The following is a 26,129-nucleotide window of genomic DNA, read 5'->3' as shown; positions in this document are numbered from 1 at the left end:
TGTGATCAGGCTGCCATTTCAAGCAAAAAAGCAATCCTAGTCTTGTAATTTTTCCCCGGGACAAGTTGACGTTTTGATCAGCAGGAGTACAGTCAGCGAGCTGCCAAATCACAATGCATGTCCCACTAAATCACAAGGCACTGTTAAAGCCGCAAGCTATGTCCAAGGTTCGACTGAACACTGGGCTTGTCATGGATGTGTTTTCTTCCTGATGTCCTTCATTCATGGGTTGGTGACATTGAATGCAGAACGACTATTCTTTACATCGCAAGGTGGCACAGCAGTAGAGTTGCTGCCTCACAGCGTCAGAGACCCGGTTTCAATCCTGACCTCAGGTGCTGTCTGTACGGAGTTTGTACGTTCTCCCGTGACCGCATGGGTTTTCTCGAGTTTCCTCCCACAGCCCAAAGATGTGCAGGTTTGTAGATTAATCGGTCTCTGTAAACTTGCCCCTAGTGTGTAGGGAGTGGATGAGAGAGTGTCAGAACATAGAAGTAAGAGTTTCATCCAAGAAATGCAACACCTGTCCCTTCACCTCCCCCCTCGACTCCATTCAAGGTCCCAAGCAGTCGTTCCAGGTGCGACAAAGGTTCACCTGTATCTCCTCCAACCTCATCTACTGCATCCGCTGCTCTAGATGTCAGCTGATTTACATCGGTGAGACCAAGCGTAGGTTGGGCGATCGTTTCGCCGAACACCTCCGCTCACTCCGCAATAACCTACCTGACCTCCCGGTGGCTCAGCACTTCAACTCCCCCTCCCATTCCCAATCCGACCTCTCTGTCCTGGGTCTCCTCCATTGCCAGAGTGAGCAACAGCGGAAATTGGAGGAACAGCACCTCATATTCCGTCTGGGGTCCTTGCGTCCTTATGGCATTAACATTGAATTCTCCCAATTTGGCTAGCCCGTGCTGTCTCCTCCCCTTCCTTAACCCTCTAGCTGTCTCCTCCCATCCGCCCGCCCTCGGGCTCCTCCTCCTCCTCCCTTTTTCCTTCTTTCTTTCCCCACCCCCCATCAGTCTGAAGAAGGGTTTCGGCCCGAAACGTCGCCTATTTCCTTCGCTCCATAGATGCTGCTGCACCCGCTGAGTTTCCCCAGCAATTTTGTGTACCTAAGAGTTTCATTGTTCTGTTTCTGGGCATATGACAATGAAACACTCTAGTACGAGTGTAAACGGGTGATCGATGGTCATCATGGGCTACACGGCCTGCTTCATTGCTGCATCTTTTTAATCAATTGATGTGTAGAGTGCAACCTGTGTGAATCTTTTGATTACAAATATCATCTCTTGTTCCAAATATGCAAAGAAATGAGATGAGCTACTTGCACTATATACAGCTGAGATGTCATAACCCTCTTTATGGAAGCTTTCTCTTACTAAGGTGGTCCTATCTTGAGTTTTCAGTTTACGTTTGTTAATGAATTTGCTTTAGTTTAGTTTATTATTGTCACGTGTACGAAAGTTACTAAAGTACAGTGAAAAGCGTTTTTGTTGCATGTTATCCAGTTAATATATATGATTACAATCACGCCATCCAGAATGTATGGATACAGATTAAAGGGAATAATGTTTAGTGCAGGATAAAGACCGATTAAAGATAGTCAAAGGGTCTCCAATCAGGTAGATGGTAGATAAAACCGCAGTCTGGTCAGTGAGAGGATGGTTCAGTTGCCTGATAGCAGCTGAGAAGAAACTGTCCCTGATCAGCCCGCATCACAGCTCGGTTTGGGAACAGCTCCATCCAGAACCACAAGAAGTTGCAAAGAATTGTGGACACAGCCCAGACCTTCACTCAAACAAAACTCCCTTCCATTGACTCCATTTACACCTCTTGGCAAGGCCAGCCGCATAATCAAGATGAGTCATACCCTGGCCACTCCCTCTTCTCCCCTCTCCAATCAGGCAAAAGGTACAGAAGTGTGAAACACACACCTCCAGATTCAGGGACAGTTTTTTCCCAGCTGTTATCAGTTATCTGAACCATCTTACCACAACCAGTGAGCAGTGCTGAACTACTATCTACTTCACTGGAGGCCCTCGGACTATCTTTGATCAGACTTTGCTGGCTTTACCTTGCACTAAATGTTGTTCCCTTATCATGTATCTATACACTATAAGTGGCTCGCTTGTAATCATGTATTGTCTTTCCGCTGACTGGACAGCACGCAACAAAAGCTTTTCACTGTACCTCAGTACACGTGACAATAAACTAGACTGTCAAGGTACAACTGGTATTAGGAGGCAAGACTGAATCTCACTGTTTTCCATTCAATAGTCAACCTATACCATAAACATCTGCCATCCAACAACTTCTAGACTTTTAGTATTTACTAGACTAAGTGGGACCCGTTGGGTCCCCCTTGTGACGCTGGTCAAAATGGCGATCTGAAAATGGCGGCGGGCCCGGCAACCCTCCCCCAACTGCGCAGGCGCAGATGACGGGCCGGGAGCGCACTGCACAGGCGCGCCGCGGTGGGCCGGGGGGAGTAGAAAGTTAATTAAAGTTAATAAAGGTAATTACTTTGTACAATTGAACAAAACAAGTACAAATCAATGTACTTGCCACACACTATCAAATGTCAAACTGTTAGAACACCAAAAGCAGTGTAAATATTGGTGAGCATGGATAAAGGTAATGTCTTCCAAAAAATACAACTTTCTCATAAATAAAAATAATTTATCATCATTCGGTTCGAGTACCAAGTAACTCAACAAGCTTGGGAAATAAGACCAAGTTGGATCCTACTAAATGTTTAATTGATGCTGTTTTGATTCTCTTTGAGTAAATGCCTCTGCCACCTTCTCGTGCATTGCTTTCCAGATCAGTTTACGGGCTGAGCCGGTCGAAGGCAACGGAGGAAGGTGTTTACCAGAATGATCCCAGCAATGAGTGGGTTAACATATGATGAGCTTTTGTCGGCACTGGGCCTGTACTCGCTGGAGTTTAGAAGAATGAGCGGGGACCTCATTGAAACTTACCGAATAGTGAAAGGCTTGGATAGAGTGGATGTGGAGAGAGTCCTGGACTAGAGGTCATAGCCTCAGAAAGGACGTTCCTCTAGGAAGGGGATGTGGTGGAATCTCTTTAGTCAGAGGGTGTGGGGAGAAAGTCTGTGGAATTCATTGCCACAGAAGGCTGCGGTGGTCAAGTGAATGGATATTTTTAAGGCAGAGATAGATAGATTGTTGATTCATACAATGTCAGAGGTTATGGGGAGAAAGCAGGAGAATGGGGTTAGGAGGGAGAGATAGATCAGCCTTGATTGAATGGCGGAGTAGGCAATGGGCTGAATGGCCTAATTCTGCTCCAATCACTTCTGACCTTATGACCTGTGACAAATAGAGCACTATGGAACTATATATATAGTATCCAGAAACTTAGTGGTTGACAACATTTGCAGCGATTTTGCAGGGAAGTATGGCGTGGAAACCTTGCCTGACAAGGCCCTACATATGTTGACAGCCTGTACTTGCAAATGAAATATTAGCTGGGAACTGTGGTTTTCCTTATGGACCATCCGAAGTCTGTTTGGTCCCCCAACTGCAAACAATTACCTCAGGATTTCCTTTGACACGAGGGAGTGTTAGATAAATAAGTAATTGTCATAAACAGGAGATGCAGATAGAATCACAGAGGCAGAAGTCTGTAATCTATATTTGTCCAGGACGGTCTGAATTTGTTTGATTCCTGGTGTCTCTTCAAACACTCATCACTCACTGTTTTGTTTTGTAATGCGTCTGTGTGTGGGAGAGAAATCAAGAATTGAATAAGTGTTTAGGGGTAAAGGATGTGGTGCAGCAGTAGAGTTACTGCCTTACAGCGCCGGAGACCTAGGTTCCATCCTGACGACGGGTGCTGTCTGTACGGAGTTTGTACGTTCTCCCCGTGACCTGCGTGGGTTTTCACCGAGATCTTCAGTTTCCTCCCACACTCCAAAGACGTACGGGTTTCTAGGTTAATTGGTTTGGTGTAAATGTAAAACAAATGTCTCTCGTGTGTGTAGGAGAGTGTTAATGTGCGGGGATCGCTGGTCGGTGTGGACTCGATGGGCTGAACGGCCTGTTTCAGAGCTGTAACTCTAAACTAAACTAAATTAAAGTGTTAATGATGAGTTGTGGAAAAATAATACTGCAATCTAGAGAGAATTGATTTGATGGGCACCTTTTAAAAAGGAATAAGCTGTCAAAATCTTTCAATAAACAATATGGGCGGAGACCCGCCCTGTGGAACAAGAGGAAGTACTTTTAGTTCTTGATTAGAACTGACTGGAGATGACGTTTTCTAATTTGCAGTTTACAAACTCTTGCCAAAAGTTATGTCCCTGCTTCATATGGTTGCACTGAATGCAGCAAGCAAAAATATATTCCTTTATTGATCTAGTGCGGCACGGTGGCGCAGCGGTAGAGTTGCTGCCTCACAGCGCCAGAGACCCAGGTTCGATCTTGACTACCGGCGCTGTCTGTACGGAGTTTGTACGTTCTCCCCGTGACCTGCGTGGGTTTTCTCCGAGATCTCCGGTTTCCTCCCACACTCCAAAGACGTACAGGTTTGTGGGTTAATTGGCTTGGTGTAAATGTAAATTGTCCCGAGTGTGTGTAGGGTAGTGTTAATGTGTGGGGATCGCTGGTCGGTGCAGACTCGGTGGGCCGAAGGGCCTGTTTCTGCACCGAATCTCTAAACTAGAAACTAGATCCAGGGGTTTATTCTATCTTCGTAAATGCACTCTGGTAGTTGTAACCAAGGATATTACTAAAGTGGTTAGAAGAAATCTTATTGGAGGCCACATTTGGAGTATTGTGTTCAGTTTTGTTCACCCTGCTATTGGTCAGCTGCAAGGAGTGCAGAGAAGATAGACACAAAAAACTGGAGTAATCTCCATAGATGCTGCCTGTCCCGCTGAGTTACTCCAGCATTTTATGTCTATCTTCGGTGCAAAGCAGCATCTGCAGTTCCTTCCTACACAAGAGAGCTGATAAGATTTGGTTTAATTTCATTTAGAGATACAGTGTGGAAACAGGCCCTTCGGCCCACTGAGTCTGCACAGAGCAATGATCCCCGCACATTAACACTATCCTACACACACTGGGGACAATTAACATTTATACCAAGCCAATTAACCTACAAACCTGCACGTCTTTGGAGTGTGGGAGGAAGCCGGAGCACCTGGAGGAAACCCCCGTGGTCACAGGGGGAATGTACAAACTCTGTACAGACAGCACCCGTAGTCAGGATCGAACCCGGGTCTCTGGCGCTGTGAGGCAGTAAGTCTACCGCTGCAGCAAGGTGCTGCCTCAAATTGCTTACAACTCTGATGGAAGTGTAATGTAGCATCTCTACCACTGCGCCCCCGTGTCGCCCTGTTCATGTTGGCGTGTCACGCTTATTCAAACTGTATCTGTTGCTCCCTTTCGCAACATTTTGTTAATTTTTTCTCTGCTCTGGTGGGAGGAACATTGGCTAAACATGCCCACTACATCATTCTGTCCTTTCCATTTCCTCTGATGCAGACGAGACTGAGACACTGCGCCAAGATCAACACAGACAGTGGGGAATTTTGTTTTTGAAGGCAATCACTTGTTCTCTGAACCCATTTGTGTAGGTGGATTTCAGCAAGAGCAACCTAGCTTGGTTAAGGCAGGGCTGTGCCAATACAGATTGCACTTGGAATGCCTAAGCCAGTATTGCCTTGTTTCCAATCCATCAACCAGCAACACAAACCAGAACTGTAGGCTGAAGGTTTGTCTTGTAACTTCTGCTTATCCTTGAACAAATTTAGGATTTTCTTTTTATTGTATTGTCTGGTTTTGAGATACAGCATGGAAACTGGCCTTCAGCCCACAGTGTCCAATACCACCATCTCTTCACACTAGTCTTGTTCTCCGTTCCTACATCTGCTCCCTGCACATCAAGGGCTATTCAAAGACCATTTAACTTTCAGACGCACATCTCTGGGGTGTGGGGGGGCACCGGACCACGTGGTCACGGGGTGGACGTGCAGACTCCACACGGACAGCACCAGAGGTCAGGAACAAACCCAGGTCTCTGGCACCACGAGGCAGCAGCTCCACCAGCTACTGTGCCGCCCAGTATTGTCCCATAACTAAATTATTTTGCTGCTCTTTAGATTTGTGCATTTTAGTCTGTATCCTGTCCAATAGGGGGTGGCACAGAGTTGCTGCCTTACACCACCAGAGACCCGGGTTCGATCCAGACTACAGGCGCTGTCTGTACGTAGTTTGTACCTTCTCCCCGTGACCGCGTGGGTTTTCTCTGGGTGCTCCGGTTTCCTCCCACACTCCAAAGATGCACATGTTTGTAGGTTAATTGGCTTCGGTAAATCGTCCCTAGTGAGTAGGATTGAACTGGTGATCGATAGCTGGCACGGACTGGGTGGGCCGAAGGGCCTGTTTCCACGCTGTATCTCTAAACTAAATAGAACTGAGGTAGACAAAAATGCTGGAGAAACTCAGCGGGTGCAGAAGCATCTATGGGGCGAAGGAAATAGGCGTTGAAACCCTTCTTCAGACTAAATAGAACTGAGTTTCTGGTTAGTCGGTGGCTGATTCTGTACATGAATGTAATCAAAAACTGTTCCACTTTATTTGTTAGTCTATCCAAATAAATCTTAGAGATCTGAGCAGAATCGTTTTTGTGTATTCTTATCTCTGGGGGGAGCCTGGGTTTCGAATTCAGTCTTGAATTTGGGTGTTCTGTTATTGGAGAAAGCGCTCAAACTGTGACGTGCACATGTTTTTCAGTCTGTGTCTTGTTCCAAGTGGAGCTATTGGGATAAACCTGGGTGGGAATGTACAGTAGGTGGGGAACAAGACTGTAGCAGAGTTCAGCGGGAGGGCAGGGGGCCTGGTGGGAGGAACATTGGCATGATGAAGGAGGAGGGGGGAAGTAGTTGAGAAGACACAAGCTGGCTGCAGTAAACTTTGAAGACTGCATACTACTGTCAATTGTACACCATTTGCAGCAGATCATTGTAAATATGATATCATGAAAGATAAACAACACAAGCACTTTTAATCAATTTGTGGTGGTGCAGCAGTAGAGTTGCTACCTCACAGCACCAGAGACCCGGGTTCGATCCCGACCTCAGGTGCTGTCTGTACGGAGTTTGACCGCATGGGTTTTCTCCAGGAGCTCTGGTTTCCTCCCACAATCCAAAGACGTGCAGGTTTGTAGGTTAGTTGGCATCAGTAAAAATTGTAAATCATCCCTTGTGTATAGGATAGTGCTAGTGTACGGTGTGATTGCTGGTCGGCACAGACTCTATGGGGCGAGGGGCCTGTTTCAATACTGTATCTCTAAACTAAACTAAATTACTTTGTAATAGAAATGTAAAACCCTAAAGTAACAACCTATCTTGGTTTATCTGCAGACAGAGTTTTTTGTGCAGATCCTCTGATTTTGTGGTACAATGACTAATGCGCTATTTTTTACAGAGTTTGGATAAGTATGACTATCATAAGTGTGAGCACAAGACCATTGCTGATACTGGAAATAAATAATAAAATGCTGAGATGAAATTGAGGCACGTTAGTGTTAATAAGGCAGCGGTAGAGTTGCTGCCTTACAGCGAATGCAGCGCCGGAGTCCCAGGTTCGATCCCGACTACGGGTGCTGTCTGTACGGGGATTGGACGTTCTCCCCGTGACCCGCGTGGGGTTTTCTCCGAGATCTTTGGTTTCCTCCCACACTCCAAAGACGTACAGGTTTGTAGGTTAATTGGTTTGGTAAATGTAAAGATTGTCCCTAGTGGGTGTAGGATAGTGTTAATGTGCGGGGATCGCTGGTCGGCGTGGTCCCGGTGGGCCGAAGGGCCTGTTTCCATGCTATATCTCTAAACTAAACTAAACTAAGAAATACTAGACTCTGGGTAAAATCTGCACTTTATGTGAACTCAAGTCAGCATGAAGTGAGTGGTCTCCTGAATCCTGGTCTCGATGTGAAGAAATCCTGCTATGTTAAAGGCAGCCCTATATCTCATGGTGCTGGAGCTACTGCCTCACAGCGCCACACTCACTGGTTCGATCCTGACTACGGGCGCTGTCTGTATGGAGTTTATACCTTCTCCCCGTGACCGCGTGGGTTTTCTCCAGGTGCTCTGGTTTTCTCCCACACACCAAAGACGTGCAGGTTTGTCGGTTAATTGACTTCTGTCAGTTGCCCCCAGTGTGTGGGATAGCACTAGTGTACGGGTGATCATTGGTCAGTATGGGCTCGGTTGGAGAAGGGCCTGTTTCTATGCTCTATCTGTAAACTGAGCTGGTGATGGGTAATTAGTGATCAAAATTAGTTCGGTGCCCTGCTGAAATAATGAAGCATTATTGGCATGTTTAAAAACAAAACGTGTTTAAAGCTCTCACTAGGGTCTCCTCGATATCCCGCAGCTCCGCCCATACTCCCCCTCCGCTATTCATAACAAGGACAGAGTCCCCCTTGTCCTCACCTTCCACCCCATCAGCCGTCACATACAGCATATAATCCTCTGACATTTTCCCCACCTCCAACGGGATCCCACTACTGGCCACATCTTCCCATCTCCACCCCTTTCTGCTTTCCGCAGAGACCGTTCCCTCCACAACTCACTGGTCAACTCGTCCCTTCCCACCCAAACCACCTTCCCTCGGGTACTTTACCCTGCAACCGCAGGAAATGCTACACCTGTCCCTTTACCTCCCCCCTCGATTCCATCCAAGGACCAAAACAGTCTTTCCAGGTGAGGCAGAGGTACACTTGAACTTCCTCCAACCTCATCTACTGTATCCGCTGTTCCAGGTATCAACTTCTCTCAGGTTCCAGACCTCCTTGTGCTTAAGGTGACGGTTTGGCATATTTAAAAGTGTGTGTTATCAAATTCATAATCACAATCATACTTTATTAGCCAAGTATGTTTTGCAGCATACGAGGAATTTGATTTGCTACACAGCCATACAAATAAAAAGCAACAGAACACACAAAATACATTTTAACATAAACATCCACCACAGTGACTCCTCCACATTCCTCACTGTGGTGGCATTCCTCACTTCCCTTTGTTCTCCCGCGGTCGTGGGCCTCGAGCCTTCCGTTGTCGGGGCGATCTTGACTCACTTAGCCAGCGGTCGAGCCCTCCGCATCGGGACGATCAAGCTCCCGCATCTGGGGGGATCTCAGCTCCCCCGCGCCGGGCAATCGGACCCCGGGTCAGGGCTAGTCTAACCTCCTGCGACTCTGGAGCTTCCCGACATAAGTCTCTACCTGAGACTGCGAGCTCCTCGATGATGAAATTGCATTCCACTACAAAATTCAGTGGGTCAGGTAGTGTCTGGGTGGGGAAATGGACGGACCACATTTTGGGCTGGGATCCTTCCTCAGACTGACTGTAATAGGGGGGGAAAGCTGGAAAAGAGGTGTGGGGGGGACAAAGTCTGGCAAGTGATAGATGGAGGAACATGGAACTGCAAATTTGATTTATAAGGAAGACAATGTTCATCTGTTTATGTTTATAATGTTTACAATGTTTATAAGTCACTGGTGCAGAATTAGGCCATTACGCCCATTGTGTCATATAACATATGATGAGCATTTGAAGGCACTGGGCCTGTACTCGCTAGAGTTTAGAAGAATGAGGAAGGACCTCATTGAAACGTACTGAATAGTGAAAGGCCTGGATAGAGTGGACGTGGAGAGGATGTTTCCGCTAGTGGGAGAGTCTAACAATATAACCATATAACCATATAACAATTTACAGCACGGAAACAGGCCATCTCGACCCTTCTAGTCCGTGCCGAACACATAATCTCCCCTAGTCCCATATACCTGCGCTCAGACCATAACCCTCCAAGTCTAGGGCCATAGCCTCAGAATAAAAGGACGTACCTTTAGGAAGACGAGTCGGAATTTCTTTAGTCAGAGGGTGGTGATTATGTGGAATTCTTTGCCATAGACGGCTGTGGAGGACAAGTCAATGGATATTTTTAAGGTGCAGATTGACAGATTCTTGATTAGTACGGGTGTCACAGGTTATGGGGAGAAGGCAGGAGAATGGGATTGAGAGGGGAAGATAGATGGCGGAGTCGACTTGATGGGCCGAATGGTCTAATTCTGCTCCTTGAACTTATGAACTGCTCAAGGATGAAAAGAATATGTCTGTGTTGAATAGATTTGAGCTGGAAAGTACGATGTGGATGGAAGAGAGAGTGGAGAGGGATGGCCATTGTTCTGCACAATTCCTGGTGATGGATCTTTTCTCTTGTTGTCTCTGACCAAATAACCCTCCTGCGTGGTCGAATGGTCCGTTGTATAGTTCGGAACAGGTGTGGTGAAAAAGAAGTTCGGAAACATATTAATTAGACCGCTACATCGACTCATAGCCTGTAGTAATTAGAGGCATGTCTTACAGCATGGAAACAAAGCCTTAGGCCCAACTTGCCAACACCGACCAACATTTCCCATCTGTACATAGGGTTGCCAACTGTTCCGTATTAGCCAGGACATCCCGTATATTGGGCTAAATTAGTTTGTCCCATCCGGGACTGCCCTTGTCCCGTATTTGACTGCTACTACTCGGGTCGAGGGGACTGTCGGGTCAGAGCGCTGCATCCGGCCCTGCCTCACCCGTCCCGAAGTAGTGCAGCCCATGGAGTGCAGCAGCAGCGCCTCGCCCCTGACCCCGTCGGTCGGCAGCCCGGCCAGCTGTCCGACCTTCGGACCTTCGCTTACCGCCGATACCACCACCCCTCCTTCTCATGGCCGATCATCATGTGATCCCTCAGCAGCGACTCCTCAGCTGGCCCACCGGCTGGGCTTTGTGTGCAGTCCAGCACCCGGGCCAACTCATCATTCACCCAGCCACGGCCGAGTCGGTCAATGGATTGCTGTCGGGAATTTGTCCCGTATTTTGACCTTTTGTCCCTTATTTGGGAGTGAGAAAGTTGGCAACCCTATCTGCACTAGTAGTCCCACCTGCCTGTGTTTGGCCCATATCCCTCTACACCTGGCCTATCCTACCAATTCTAGGGAGCCAAGCAATGATTTGATTGCTGTCTTAATCTTAGAGAAATGTCTGGTGTTTTTGAGACCTTGAAGCTTGAATGTTTGTAGCCTTGATGATTAAATTAGAGATCGACTTGGAATTGGCTCAGGCCCAGGTTACAACTATTACCCAAAATAATGACTGTCTGCCTGCATTTGTTCTGGAAGTGCTCTTGGTAATTGTATTTCTCTAAATTACATAGCCATGTGTGCTAATCATTTTTATAGTGGAGTCTCAAATTATCATTAGTTTAGTGGTTTTGGGGGTTTAGGAACTGTTTGGTCATTAAAGTGTAATCTCTTTAAATTATGTTCAGTAGCATTTGGGCGACTCATCATTTTAGGATGAATGAATTGACTGTGCAGCCAGTTCAGCGTTACATATTACATGCCCTTTGGCACATTTAAGGCCCGGTTTGAAACTCTTTTCCACTGAGCATCCGTAACTTCTATTCTCAATGGAACAGTCTGAAGAAGGGGTCCAACCAGAAGGTCACCCATCCTTTTTCTCCAGAGACGTTGCCTGACCCACTGAGTTGCTCCAGCACTTTGTGTCTATCTTCCATGTAAACCATCATCTGTACTTCTTTGTTTCTTCAAACCAGAGCATAATCATTCGAGTGTCTGATTTAAAAACATTTAAATCCCAAAATTGCTTATTTGCAACCTCGCCAACAGTCTGTCTGTCCCAAGGGAGGAGGGGGAGGGGGGGATTTAATACTAACCTGAGGGGTAACTTTTTCAAACAAAGGGTGGTGGGTGTATGGAACAAGCTGCCGGAGAAGGTAGTTGAGGCTGGTACTATTGCAATGTTTAAGAAACATTGAGATGGGTACATGGATAGGACAGGTTTAGAGGGATATGGGCCAAACACAGGCAGGTGGGACTGCTGAGTTACTCCAGAATGGACATGTTGGCCGGTGTGGGCAAGTTAGGCTGAAGGGCCTGTTTCCACGCGGTGTGACTGACTATATAGCGACAGTAACCTCCACATAGGTCATGGAAATAAATTCTATATACAGGTCTTCCCCAGATTCAGCAGAGGCCCCATATGGCAGAGGTTGCCTGCATCAGCGCGGCACCATTAACTCCATCCCGCCATACTTGTTCATTCTTCTGTACAGGCTGTACGGCAGTCGGCTGTTTGTAATCTGGCGAGCTCAGACAAACCTCTTCCTTCAACACTCTTATGTCCCCTTCTGCATTAAGCAAACTTCCATTCTAGTCCCCAAGAAGAGTAACGTAAGTCACCAGGAGGGCACGGTGGCACAGCGGTAGAGTTGCTGCCTCACAGCGACAGAGACCTGGGTTCCATCCTGACTACGGGTGCTGTCTATACGGAGATTAGTTAGGACCACTCTTCCTGACATTCTTGAAGCCTCGACACAGGAGAAACCAGCCTGCCGATGATTTGTCTGCACTGGGCCTGTACCCTCTGGAGTTTAGAAGAATGAGGGGGGACCTCTAAAATAGTGAAAAACTTGGATGGAGTGGATGTGGCGAGAATGGTTCCATTAGTGGGAGAGTCTAGGACTAGAGGTCATAGCCTTAGAATTAAGGGATGTTCTTTTAGGAAGGAGATGAGGAGACATTTATTTAAGGGCCTGTCCCACTCTACGAGGTAATTCAAAAGATCTCCTGAGTTTCCCCTGATTCGAACTCGGAGAATTACAGTAATAGCCGCTCGTAGGTACTCGGGGCTCTCGTGGACATTTTTCAACATTTTTCAACAAAGCTTACCGCGTTTCCCGAGTACCTGCCGTTAGCGTTACGAGCCGCTAAGTGACGTCCCCGAGCTCCGACGTACCCGCTACGTACAATCTACGTGCTTACCACGAGTTTGATTTTTTTTTAAACTCAGGAGAGCTCTTGAATTACCTCGTACAGTGGGACAGGCCCTTTAGTCAAAGGGTAGTGACTCTGTTGAGGCCAAGTCAGTGGATATTTTTAAGGCAGACATCGATAGATTCTTGATTAGTACAGGTGTCAGAGATTATGGGGAGAAGGCAGGAATATGGGGTTAGGAGGGAGAGATAGATCAGCCATGATTGAATGGCGGAGTAGACTTGATGGGCTGAATGGCCTAATTCTACTCCTATCTTATGATACCACCTCTCGCACTGCAGTCAGCTCTGAATTATGTTGACATTAAGAACATCAGGATGCTTGTTATTGACTAAAGCTAAGCCTTCAACACCATGATACCAACTCAGCTCATCCCTCAACATCTGTAACTTGGCCTTGGGGCCTCCACCTGCAAATACTTCTGGACTTCCTGACAGACAGACCTTGGTTGGAATGTGTAGAAAGGAACTGTGGATGCTGGATTATACCGGAGATGGACAGTACTGGAGTAACTGAGCGGGTCAGGCAGCGTCTCTGGGTGACGATTTGGGTCGGAACCCTTTGTCACTCTGAAGGTGGAAGGGTGGATGGAGCCCATATTGGCCCTCTTCCCCAACCAACAATGGGCCATTATGGACTCCACTCTTCCTTGGTCATCGGATGCTGGCCCTGATTTGTTCTGGCCTTTTTCCTACACTCTGTCCCTTGCTCTACTCTCTGTGTGATATGACTGGCCAAGTGCCATAGACATATGAGCACTATGTTTAAATTAGCCAATGATTCCACTGTCCACCATGGCCCTGATCAACAACAGGGAGATAAAATGGATAGGTAAGAGAATGAGAACCACCCAGTTTAGTTTAGTTTAGTATCACGTGTACCGAGGTACAGCGAAAAGCCTTTGTTGCATGCTAGCCAGTCAGCGGAAAATGATTACAATCGAGCCATTCACAGTGCACAGACACATGATAAGGTTTAGTACAAGGTAAAGCCAGCAAAGTCTGATCAAGGGTCACCAATGAGGTAGATAGTAGATCAGCACTGCTCTCTGGTTGTGGTAGGATGATTCAGTTGCCTGATAACAGCTAGGAAGAAACTGTCCCTGAATCTGGAGGTGTGCGTTTTTGCCTGATGGGAGAGGGGAGAAGAGGGAGTGGCCAGAGTGCGACTCGTCCTTGATTATGCTGCTGGCCTTGCCGAGGCAGCATGAGGTATAAATGGAGTTGATGGAAGGGAGGTTGGTTTGTGTGATGGTGTGGGCTGCGTCCACAATTCGCTGCAATTTCTTGTGGTTTTGGATGGAGCTGTTCCCAAACCATGCTGTGGTGCATGCCGATAAAATGCTTTCCATGGTGCATCTGTAGAAGTTGGTGAGAGTTGTTGGGGACATGCTGAACTTCCTAAGCCTTGTGAGGAAGTAGATGCGTTGGTGTGCTTTCTTGGTCGTTGCTTCAGCATGAGTGGTCCAGGAGTAACCCTTAACAGCAGCAAGATGAAAGAGTTAGTTGTCCACCCTCTGAAGCTGTGGTGTGGTGAACACAGCCCAGTTAATCTGTGCGGTGTGTGGCCTGAGGCAGTTTGGATGGCGTTGCCAATGGAACGAGCTGCCAGAGGAGGTAGTTGAGGCAGGCACTGCAACAACATGTAAAGGACATTTGGACAGGTACATGGATAGGATAGCATTAGAGGGACATGGAATTGATCGATTGTAATCATGTGTGGTCTTTCCGCTGACTTTTCCCTGTACCTCGGTACACGTGACAATAAACTAAACTGGAAGTGAAAGCGCAGGCAGGTGGGCCCCGCGTAGATGGGGCATCTTGGTGGGCGTGGGCAAGGTGGCCTTGAGGGCCGTTTCCATGCTGTATGACCCTGTGATTCTTTGACGTCAATGACACCACTGCCACCTTTTATTGGGTTCCAACTTGCTTTGCACCTGACCTAGATATATATTTACCAAAAATAAGTTTTGAGTTTACCATGTATACAAAGCCTCTGGCAGTATTCTGTGGCACCTATGCTTTAGCTTGGGCGTCTTTACTGAAGAACACTCTAATATTTATACCTTTTTATTGTGTTGTAGCTGTAAACCAAGAATAAGCATACAGTATCAACAAGACAACGCCCTCGTAGCATTGAAGGGGCATTGTGAAAGGCACTGGTTAGGAATTAGCTGAAGTATTAAATACAGTACATGACAGATAAATGGAAAGTATTTAATGGTTCTGTATAGCCTTACATGCCGAACCAACCCATGATCTGTTGAGTTTTTTTAGTTTAGAGATACAGTGCGGAAACAGGCCCTTCGGACCACCGCGTCCAAGCTGACCAGCGATCCCCGCTCACCTACGCTATCCAACACACAGTGAGGACAATTTACATTTATACCAAGCCAATTCATCTACTAATCTGTGTACGCCTTTGGAGGTTGTGAGGAAACTGAAGATCTCGGAGAAAACCCACGCAGGTCTCGGGGGGAACGTACAAACTCTGTACAGACAGCGCCCGTAATCGGGATCGAACCAGGATCTCTGGCGCTGCAAGCACTGTAAGGCAGTAACTGTACCGCTGTGCCATCGTGCCGCCCTAAGAGGTTGTAAGATGTTTCTGCTGTACACCAATTAACATTTTTAATGTCCTACAAAAGTGTAGTGGACCTTATATACCCAGTGTGCAAACAGGAAAGTTGGCCTAACGCCCACACTGGCCAACGTCCCATCTACACTAGTCCCACCTACCTGCATTTGGTACCAAATCCCTCCAAACTTATCCTATCCATGTACCTGTCTAAATGTTTCTTACACATTCTGATTGTACCTGCCTCAACTATCTTCACATTACGTACACCTACCACCCTTTGCGTGAGAAAAATACCCCTTTCCCCCCCCCCCTCACATTAAACCTATGCCCTCTGCTCATCGATTCCCCTATTTTGGGCACCTCTATAAGATCACCTCTCATCCTCCTGCGCTCCATGGGATAGAGTCCTGGCCACTCCTAGGGTCACAGGCCATCGGTCCGCCAAGGCCTACTTGATCTCACGGTCACTAACCATTTCAACTCCCCTTCCCATTCCCACACTGACCTTTATGTCCTGGGCCTCCTGCATTGCCAGAGAGAGGCCACACACACACACACACACTGGAGGTACAGTACCTCGTATTCCTCTTGGTTAGCTTACAACCCAACAGAATGAAGATTGAATTTTCCAATTTTAGGTAACCTCTCTCTCCCTGTGTTACGATCTCTTTGTGACCATGTAGGTTTACTCTGGCTTCCACCCACACTCAAGGCATACAGGTTTGTAGGCTTTGTTAAAAAATGTAAAATTGTCGCTAGTGTGTAGGATTATGCTGGTGTACGGGTTGGTCGGGGCTGACGGTGGGCTGAAGGGCCTGTTTCCATGCTGTATCTCCAGACTTTCAAAACAACCCCCCTCTCCCCCCACCACAGACTTTCTTCCCTATTGCCCCGCCCTCCTCCCATCAGCTTTACAATCAGCAACTTTTTTAATCTGTCACATTTTCCTTCCTTATCTTTGGCCTTTGTTCCAACCAGCTACCTATCCAAACTCCTCCACCACCAGCTATCCTCCAGCTATCCTGCCTCGCCCTTTTTCCAAATCTCTCCTTTCCCCCTCCCCCTCCCTCCTTACAATCAGTCTGAAGAAGGGGCTCGACCCAAAACATCACCTATCTATAGACACACAAAGCTGGAGTAACTCAGCGGGTCAGGCAGCATCTCTGGAGAGAAGGAGCAGGTAACGTTTTGGGTCAGGTCCCTTCAGTCTGAAGAAGGGTCTCGACCTGAAACGTCACATGTTCCTTCTCTCCAGAGATGCTGCCTGACCCGCTGAGTTGCTCCAGATTTTTGTGTCTATCTTTGGTTTAGAGCAGCATCAGCTGTTCCTTCCTAAACATCACCTATCCATGTTCTCCACAGATGCTGCCTGACCCGCTGAGTTACTCTAGCACTCTGTGAAACGTCACCTATCCATATTCTCCACAAATGCTGCCTGACCCGCTGAGTTACTCCAGCACTCTGTGAAACGTCACCTATCCATGTTCTCCACAAATGCTGCCTGACCCGCTGAGTTACTCTAGCACTCTGTGAAACGTCACCTATCCATATTCTCCACAAATGCTGCCTGACCCGCTGAGTTACTCCAGCACTCTGTGAAACGTCACCTATCCATGTTCTCCACAGATGCTGCCTGACCCGCTGAGTTACTCCAGCACTCTGTGAAACGTCACCTATCCATGTTCTCCACAGAGGCTGCCTGACCCGCTGAGTTACTCCAGCACTCTGTGAAATGTCACCTATCCATGTTCTCCACAGATGCTGCCTGACCCGCTGAGTTACGCCAACACTTTATGTCCATTTTAAATATAAAAATAATATTTTTCCCTCTTGCTTTCTCTTCACCCCCTCCCTGGTAGCTTTTAGCTTCCTTGCTTGTGAATGGTTCTGTGTGAGCTGGAACCTAGATAGTTCCTATCCATTGTTGCCATGGATTTCAATTGCATCAGCATATCCCTTGGATCAGTTGTACAAAAGTGGAATTTGCATTCAAATACATAGGATTCAGAAATACAGTACATGTGCATATAACTGAATAAGGTCATTAGGAATAGGAGTAAAATTAGGCCATTCGGCCCATTAAGTCTACTTTGCCATTCAATCATAGCTGATCTATCTCTCCCTCCTAACCCCATTCTCCTGCCTTCTCCCCATAACCCCTTAATCAAGAATCTATCTATCTCTGCCTTGAAAATATCCATTGACTTGGCCTCCACAGCTGTCTGTGGCAAAGAATTCCACAGATTCACCACCGTCTGACTAAAGTTAACCTGGAATGGAATCGTGGTACAACAGGTAATCTGATGGGGGTGGGAGATTGCAACCTTCACGTGGTCCGCCCTGTTTAGACGAATACAATCAACCCAGCGTGCACAATCAAATAAGATCAAATAGAACAAGTAGTCCTACAACTTTAGGCTGTGCACACCATACGCAAGAAGAAGACGTTAATCTGATCAAGCAAACATTAAATGCTTTTACAGGAGTCTAGTAGCGTTTCAGTGTTGGCCCTTCGGCCCACCAAGTCCATGCAGAACATCGATCACCTGTTCACACTAGTTTCTCCCTAGACACTAGGGACAATTTACAGCAGCCATGTCTTTTTGCAATGTGGAAGGAAACCCAGGCGGTTATGGGGATGACGTGCAAACTCCACGTACACACACAGCGCCTGACGTCAGCATCGAACCTGGTGCTGTGAGGCCGCAGCTCTATCAGCTGTGCCACTGTGCTGCCTGTAAGAATTGTGCTAGGTAGGAATGGTTTAGAGGGACATGAGCTAAACATGGGTAGATGGGCCCATCTTGGTCAGCATGGCCTATTTGCGTGCCATATGATTCTGAGGCTCATTCTACGATACTGCAAGCACTACATAATTGAACCTTGAATTGACATCTAACCTGCTGTAAGGGATATTATTTTGCACTTTGACCAGTTTCTAACTATTTGCTAGTTCCTCCTTGTGTTCTTTGGCCTTGCCTTGTTCTTCTCCTGCCCCTTGGAGTTGCTTGCTTTCTCCTTAAGTGGAACCTCGTTTGTCACCACCATCTCGGTTACTTGTTCATCGCGGAGTGTCGGGGATGAATGGGTTTTCCACTCAGACGTGCCCGGCATGTTGAGATGTCTCACCACGATCTTTGGCCTGGTTTTCTGTGGTTGGGGGAGATACATTGACCAGGGCAGTGCGGGCAGATTGAAGCGATTGGCGTAGGGTTGGTATGGAGAGGCGAACGGCGTCCCGTTGATGGCGGGCAGCGCTGCTTGCGCAAACTTGTACAACTTCGCACCTTCCGGTCTAAAACGTTGCCTCTGCTGCTTGGCATGAGGGGCGACGTCAACGTAGGAAGGGTTGACGCCGGTGATGGTGGCGATCTGATGGGCGTTGGCCAGATCAGCAGAAGCTCTTTCGGGCAAGACGGGGTTATAAAGTGCGGTCCAGGGCACGCCGTTCACGAACCTGTGAAGAATGGCCAGCCATGTGCCGTTACTGATGGGATTAATGGTCACTCTGGGCCACAGCGCTGCCAATGTGTGGAGAGCCTCAGTGTTCCAGCCCGATTCGTAATGGCGGTCGTCGATATGGTAGAGCGCGGAAAAGTAGATGTCTAACCTCGTGCTCGGGTAGTTCAGTAAGAAATCGTGCATTTTGTCGATGCAGCCATGAGCTCGCTCATTGCACGGGGTGTAATTGGAATATAGGGTAATGTACGCAATGTCTTCATAGGAGTACATGAGTGCATCCAGGTAGCCCTCCATATCGAAGAACATTGTCTCTGGATGTAGCTGGTACAAAGCACAGTTGGATACTTGTCCCTTCTGCACCAACGTGCCTGATGATAACTTCAGCTCATAAAAAACTAGATGATTCCCGCGCTGTGGCTGAGCGTAGGGAAAGCCGAAGGTTTCATAAAATTCCATGTAGGATACACGGGCCTCATCTCCGGTTTTGATGTGATACGGGCACTTGGGACAACTTTCAGTGAAGTGCAGCCAGTAATACGGCTTCACCAGTGTGCCTTGTGGAGCAGTATACTCCTCATATGTCAAAGCCATACTGGCTACATCATCTCCTCGCTTCCATGAGGAAGGAGCATCTATGCAGCATTCTAGACCTCATGATCATCACTCAAACCTCCGTGCAATAAGGCAGATGGAAGGGATATCTGAAATGCAAAAGACAAAATGGTGGGACTGCCGAATAGATCAATCAACCTCTGAAAGGAGAAAGTTTTTAGTTGCGAGATACAGCACAGAAACGGGCCGTTCAACCCACTGGGTCCGCGCCCACCAGAGGTTCCTGTACACTAGCGCTATCCTACATACTAGGGTCAATTTACAATCTTTACCAAAGCCAATTAACCTACAAACCGGCACATCTTTGGAGTGCGGGAGGAAACCGGAGCACCCGGAGAAAACCCACGCAGTCATGGGGAGAACGTACAAAGTCCGTACTGACAGCGCCTGTAGTCAGGGTTAAATCCGGGTCTCTGGCGCTGTGAGGCAGCAACTCTACTGCTGCGCCACTGCACTGCCCCTCTGTAACTCAAAAAGCAGAAAGTACTAAGTTGCTGAGTCTATTGTAGATAGGTATCTTGCCCAACTATGTAATTGCTCACCTGATCTCAACAATCTCTACTTGCTGGGCAATATCTACATAACTAGTAGCACAGTCTATGGTTTTAGTATAGTTTTGTTTGCAAATATTGTAATATTTGAGGATGATGGTCTACACAGACAGCCTCCGTTGTCGGGATCGAACCCGGGTCTCTGGTACTGAAAGGCAGCAACTCTACCGCTGTGCCACGGTGCTGCCCTTGTGCCATCAATGCAACTTAAATATGCCATCTTGATTTGGGCAAATGAATGGCGGTGAGGGGGGTCAGCATGAATGTGTTTGTCCAAAGGGCCCATTTCTGTGTTCTCGCTGCCAAAAACAGCAATTTCCTTGATCATTACAGAATGAAGCATGATTAGAAGTGATCGTGGGAGCCGAGGGAAGATTTTTTTTGTAAGACACAATAAAAGAGTAGTGATGAGTGAGGTTGCAAGAAATTGTAGAGAATTGTGGCCACAGCCCAGACCATCGCACAAACCAGCCTCCCTTCCATTGACTCCATTTATACCTCACGCTGCCAAGGATGAGTCGCACCCTGGTCATTCCCTCTTCTCCCCTCTCCCATCGGGCAAAAGGTATAAAAGTGTGAAAACGCACACCTCCAGATTCAGGGACAGTTTCATCCCACCTGTTATCAGGCAACTAAATCCACCTATCAACAACTAAAGAGCGGTATTGAATTGCTATCTACCTCATCGGGGACACTCGGCCACTGCCCAGTCCATCATCGGCTCTGACCTCCTCACCATCGAAGGGATCTATCGCAGTCGTTGCCTCATAAACGCTGCCAACATCATCAAAGACCCACACCATCCTGGCCACACACTCATCTCACCATTGCCATCGGGAAGAAGGTACAGGAGCCTGAAAACTGTAAAGTCCAGGTTCAGGAACAGCTACTTCCCTACAGCCATCAGGCTATTAAACACAACAACAAATATGCTCTGAACTACAGCAGTCTATTATTATTATTATTGCACTATATTTGTTATTTATTGAGTATGTGTGCACGTGTGTATATATACACACTGAACTTTTTTTTCTCCTGTTATGTATTACGTTTGCATATTCTGTTGTGCTGCAGCATGTAATAATTTCATTGTCCTATCTGGGACACATGACAATAAAACTCTCTTGACTCTTTGATCAGACTTTACTGGCTTTACCTTGCACTAAATTCCCTTATCATGTAATTGTGGATGGCTCGATTGTAATCATGTATTGTCTTTCTGCTGACTGGTTAGCACGCAACAAAAGCTTTTCACTATACTTCGGTACACGTGACAATAAACTAAACTGAACTGAGGTCTCCAGAAGCTGACAGCCTGGCATTGGCTTTGAATTGTAACCTCGTGCTTTTGATGTTTGAAGGGCAAACTCTCACAACCTACATGTGCTGTGCAGAAGGATGAGAAAAAATCAATACGTGGACTTTTAATGCATTTTTGCCAACATTATCGTGCAAAATATGAAGCAAATTGGTCCAATAGAAATGCCAATATTCAGCATAAGTTCCTCCACAACTTGTATTCACCATTTTCACCGTCCAATAATCATGTCAATAATAAGATCATAAGTTCTAGGAGCAGAATTAGGTCATTCGGCCCATCATGTCTACCCCGCCCTTCAATCATGGCTGATCTATCTCTCCCTCCTAACCCCATTCCCCTGCCTTCTCCCCGTAACCCCCGACATAAGGACCTGATCTACAGGGAGAGGTTGATCAGGCTGGGACTCTATTCCTTGCAACGCAGGAGGATGAGGGGTGATCTTATACAAAATCATGAGAGGAATAGATCAGGTAGACGCACTGAGTCTCTTGCCCAGAGTTGGGAACATTGAGAACCAGAGGACATCGGTTTTACGGTGAAGTGGAAAAGGTTTAACAGGAATCGAAGGGGAAACATTCCCTCTCAGCCCCATTCTCCTGCCTTCTCCCCCTTATCCTCTAACGCCCGTACTAATCAAGAATCTGTCACTCTCCAGGAAACTAAACAAAACAATGTTTTAGAGATGCAGCACGGCAACACAGAGTCCACGCTGTCCTTCGATCACCTGTTCTCACCAGTCTTGTTTTTCCACTTTCTCACCCTCTCTCCACACACATGGGGTAATTTACAGGCCAATTAACCTACAAAACCCACATGTCCTTGGAATGTGGGGGTAAACCATAGCACCCGGGGAAAACCCACACTAACAACAGTTTTAAGTGCATTGAGATCTATTTATAGACAATAGACAATAGGTGCAGGAGTAGGCCATTCAGCCCTTCAAACCAGCACTGCCATTCAATGTGATCGTGGCTGATCATCCCCAATCAGTACCCCCGTTCCTGCCTTCTCCCCATATCCCCTGACTCTGCTATTTTTAAGAGCCCTATCTAGCTCTCTCTTGAAAGCATCCAGAGAACCTGCCTTCACCGCCCTCTGAGGCAGAGAATTCCACAGACTCACAAATCTCTGTGAGAAAAAGTGTTTCCTCGTCTCCGTTCTATATGGCTTACCCCTTATTCTTAAACTGTGGCCCCTGGTTCTGAACTCCCCCAACATCGGGAACATGTTTCCTGCCTCTAGCGTGTCGAAACCCTTAACAATCTTATATGTTTCAATTAAAACCCTCTCATCCTTCCAAACTCCTGAGTGTACAAGCCCAGCTGCTCCATTCTCTCAGCTATTTGAATGCTGCAAATGGTGTACAAACACTTGATGAAAGTGAAAGTTCTGAGTACATACTCGAGCACATTGCGTATATTTACCTGTTATGTGGAGACCCAGCTAAGCTTCAGTGATCTGCTTCTTGGAATTCTCTCTGAATTCATTTGAAATATTTTTTTTAAATTCCACTTTGAAACTAGAACAGACAAGTTCTTCCCCAACTCTAGGTCTTGGCCGTCTGAGTTGTTGTTTCATTGCTAAGGTGAGGCATGGTTGGGTTTGGAAGTGAAATGAATGCAGTTGGTTGCATGGTAATGAAGTTGTGTTTGGATACAGTTCCTTTGTGTGCAGCCTGTGTTTACAAAGGACTTGGCAGGTCATTTCACTGCATTCAAGTACTGCCAAAAGATCAGAGAGCTATAATTGCATAATCTTCATACTAAAATGGTGAATCAATTGCTGCATTGATTTCAAACAAAGGATAGCCACAAAATGCTGGAATAACTTAGCGGGACTGGCAGCATCTTTGAAGAGAAAGAATAGGTGGCCCTTCGGGTCGAGACCCTTCTTCAGACTGGTTAGGGATAAGGGAAACGAGAGATATTTAAGAATAAGGGGTTGGCCATTTAGAGCAGAGACGAGGAAACATTTTTTCACACAGAGAATTGTGAATCTGTGGAATTCTCTGCCTCAGAAAGCAGTGGAGGCCAATTCTCTGGATGCTTTCAAGAGAGAGTTAGATAGAGCTCTTAAAGATAATGGAATCAGGGGATATGGGGAGAAGGCAGGAACGGGGTACTGATTGAGGATGATCAGCCATGATCATATTGAATGGCGATGCTGGCTCGAAGGGCTGAATGGCCTACTCCTGCACCTATTGTCTATTGTCTATATAGACTGATATAGATTGATTTAAAACAATGTTAACAGTTATGCTTTTTAAAAACATTGCAGGCACCCAGTTTGAAAAGATCTGAAGGATTGTGTGATCACAGTTGTCACTTCAAAATACAACATTTTAATTGCTCCATTTCCTCACCTTGGTTTTAAGAATATGGAAGACCATTCTGCTGCGGAACATAGATGGGCAGAATCTGGTAGTCACACCCCTCAAACAAGAGGAGGGATATCACCTCAGGGGGGCACAAGAGTGTTAATGGTGCATTAGAGTAATCTAGTGTGGAAACAGGCCCTTCGGCCGCACCTTTGCTTGTCGCACCTGCCTGCATTTGGCCCATTGCCCTCTACACCTGTCCTATCCATGTACCTGTTTAAATTATTCTTAAACATTATGATAGCACCAGCCTCAACTACCTCTTCTGGCAGCTTGTTCAATACGCCTGAGTGTGGGAGGGAGGTGTGTGTGTGTGTGTGCGTGTGTGTGTGCGTGCGTGTGCGTGTGTGTGTGTGTGTGTGTGTGTGTGTGTGTGTGTGTGTGTGTGTGTGTGTGTGTGTGTGTGTGTGTGTGTGTGTGTGTGTGTGTGTGTGTGTGTGTGTGTGTGTGTGCGCGCGCGCGCGCGCGCGCGCGTGTGTGTGTGTGCCTGTCCTGCTGAGTTACTCCAGCATTTTATTTCTATCTTCAGCTTTGTTGCTTCCCGATCCCTTCCGCTACCAACAACCAGTTCGGCCACAAACCCTGGTCTCTCTCTCCTACATGTTGCCTGACCCACTGAGTTCCTCACACAGTGAGGAAAACTCACACACAATGCTGGTGAAGTGATACTATTTAAATTTGCAAGGCCTACATGGCTGCCATCTTGATGTGGGCAAATGGGTTTGGGGCAGATGGGCAAAAGGGTCAGTATGAACGTGATGGGCTGAAGGGCCTATTTTTGTGTTCTCGCTGCCGCATACCAAAGCCATCATTTCCTTCATTTAAATTTTTTTTTTAAACTCCATTGCTGCTTTGGCTTCCTCTTTTCAACTCCCAAGTAGACTTTTCATTTCAGACGCAATGATCTCCCATGGCAACACACGTCAATTATGTTAAAAACGCTGTGGTTGCATTGAATGAAGATGTCAGCACTTGGCACCAGAACGTTGAGAAAGTGAGACTAACTGTACTTGTATGACTTTAAATTTGAAAGCCATCTCCTGTTGCTTCATACGATGCTGTGTAAAGCCCCTGTCCCACTTAGGAGACCTAAACAGCAACCTCTGGTGACCTTGCCCCCCGCCCAAAAAAAAATCAAGGTCGAGGTGACCTGCAACCTCCTACCACCTCCCACGCACATGTTGAAAACCTTCCTCGACTATGAAGAAAACTAGACCTGCAATTCTATCTTTGGTGTGAACCAGCATCTGCAGTTCCTTCATACACATTAGTTTAGTTTTAAAATCAAAGATAGACACAGAATGCTGGAGTAACTCAGCGGGACAGGCAGAATCTCTGGAGAGAAGGAATGGGCAACTTTTCGGTTAGTTTGGTTTTAGTTTGGGTTGTGACACAGCATGGGTTCACTCCACCAAGCTCATGCCAACCATCCATCACCGATTCACATGAGTTCTGTTCTCCTGCTCTCATCCATTCGGGGGCAATTTAGATCCCAATTAATCTGCAAATATGCACATCGTTGGGATGTGGGAGGAAACCGGAGCATCCAAGGGAAACCCACACGGTCACGGGAAGAATGTGCAAACTCCACACAGACAGCACCCTAGGTCTGGATTGAATGGCGGCATAGACTTGATGGGCCGAATGGCCTAATTCCGCTCTTACAACTTATGAACTTATGAAATGAATATTGTTACCTCTTCATTTATAAATTGGTTCAGAGGGAACCCATTTGGTTCTTAATATGTTGGTGTTGCTTATGTTGGGCCCCATTCTTGATTTGATTTTGCCCCTGTAGTTTAAAATCTGACTTGAAATCCTAATTTGATTTCTAATCTTGTTATCAAAAAATCAGGCATAGCTTTTACTTGAGAGGAAGGAAGGAGTTTTAAAGTAGATTTAAGAGGATTTTTTTTAAAATCGAGTAGTAAATATTTGGAATTCTTTAGCAGAGGAGGTGCTGGAGTTCATGTTTTGGGAACAGACCTAGGCCATTCGGCCCATCTAATCTACTCCGCCATTCAATCATGGCTGATCTATCTTTCCCTCAACCCCATTCTCATGCCTTGTCCCCATAACCTCTGACACCCGAACTAATCAAGAATCTATCTATCTCTGCCTAAAAATATCCATTGACGGCCTCCACAGCCACCTGTGGCAATGAATTCCACAGATTCACCACCCTCTCACGAAAGAAATTCCTCCTCATCTCCTTTCTAAACATGTGTCCTTTAATTCTGAGGCTGTGCCCTCTGGTCGTAGACTTTTCCACTTGTGGAAACATCCTCTCCGCATCTACTCTAGGCTTTAGAGATACAGCGCGAAAACAGGCCCTTCAACCCATCTAGTCTAC

At 46.8% G+C, this 26,129-nt stretch overlaps 1 protein-coding gene across 1 annotated transcript; it reads right to left on the bottom strand.

Annotated features, from left to right (window-relative positions):
- Window positions 1-18,402: 18,402 nt before the first annotated feature.
- apobec4 (apolipoprotein B mRNA editing enzyme catalytic polypeptide like 4) lies at window positions 18,403-19,506 on the bottom strand. Its single transcript, XM_033029117.1, has one exon. The coding sequence runs from the start codon at window positions 19,504-19,506 to the stop codon at window positions 18,403-18,405; it is 1,104 nt and encodes a 367-aa protein (XP_032885008.1).
- Window positions 19,507-26,129: the final 6,623 nt, after the last annotated feature.

The sequence above is a fragment of the Amblyraja radiata genome, chromosome 10 (assembly GCF_010909765.2).
Source record: "Amblyraja radiata isolate CabotCenter1 chromosome 10, sAmbRad1.1.pri, whole genome shotgun sequence".
In the NCBI taxonomy this organism is placed as follows: domain Eukaryota; kingdom Metazoa; phylum Chordata; class Chondrichthyes; order Rajiformes; family Rajidae; genus Amblyraja; species Amblyraja radiata.
The sequence above is the reverse complement of the archived record's forward strand: the minus strand, read 5'-3'. Positions and strand labels throughout refer to the sequence as shown.

What these genes read in the sequence shown, in the direction of transcription:
- apobec4 (XM_033029117.1), bottom strand. Translation starts at nt 19,506, where the DNA reads ATGGCTTTGACATATGAGGAGTATACTGCTCCACAAGGCACACTGGTG.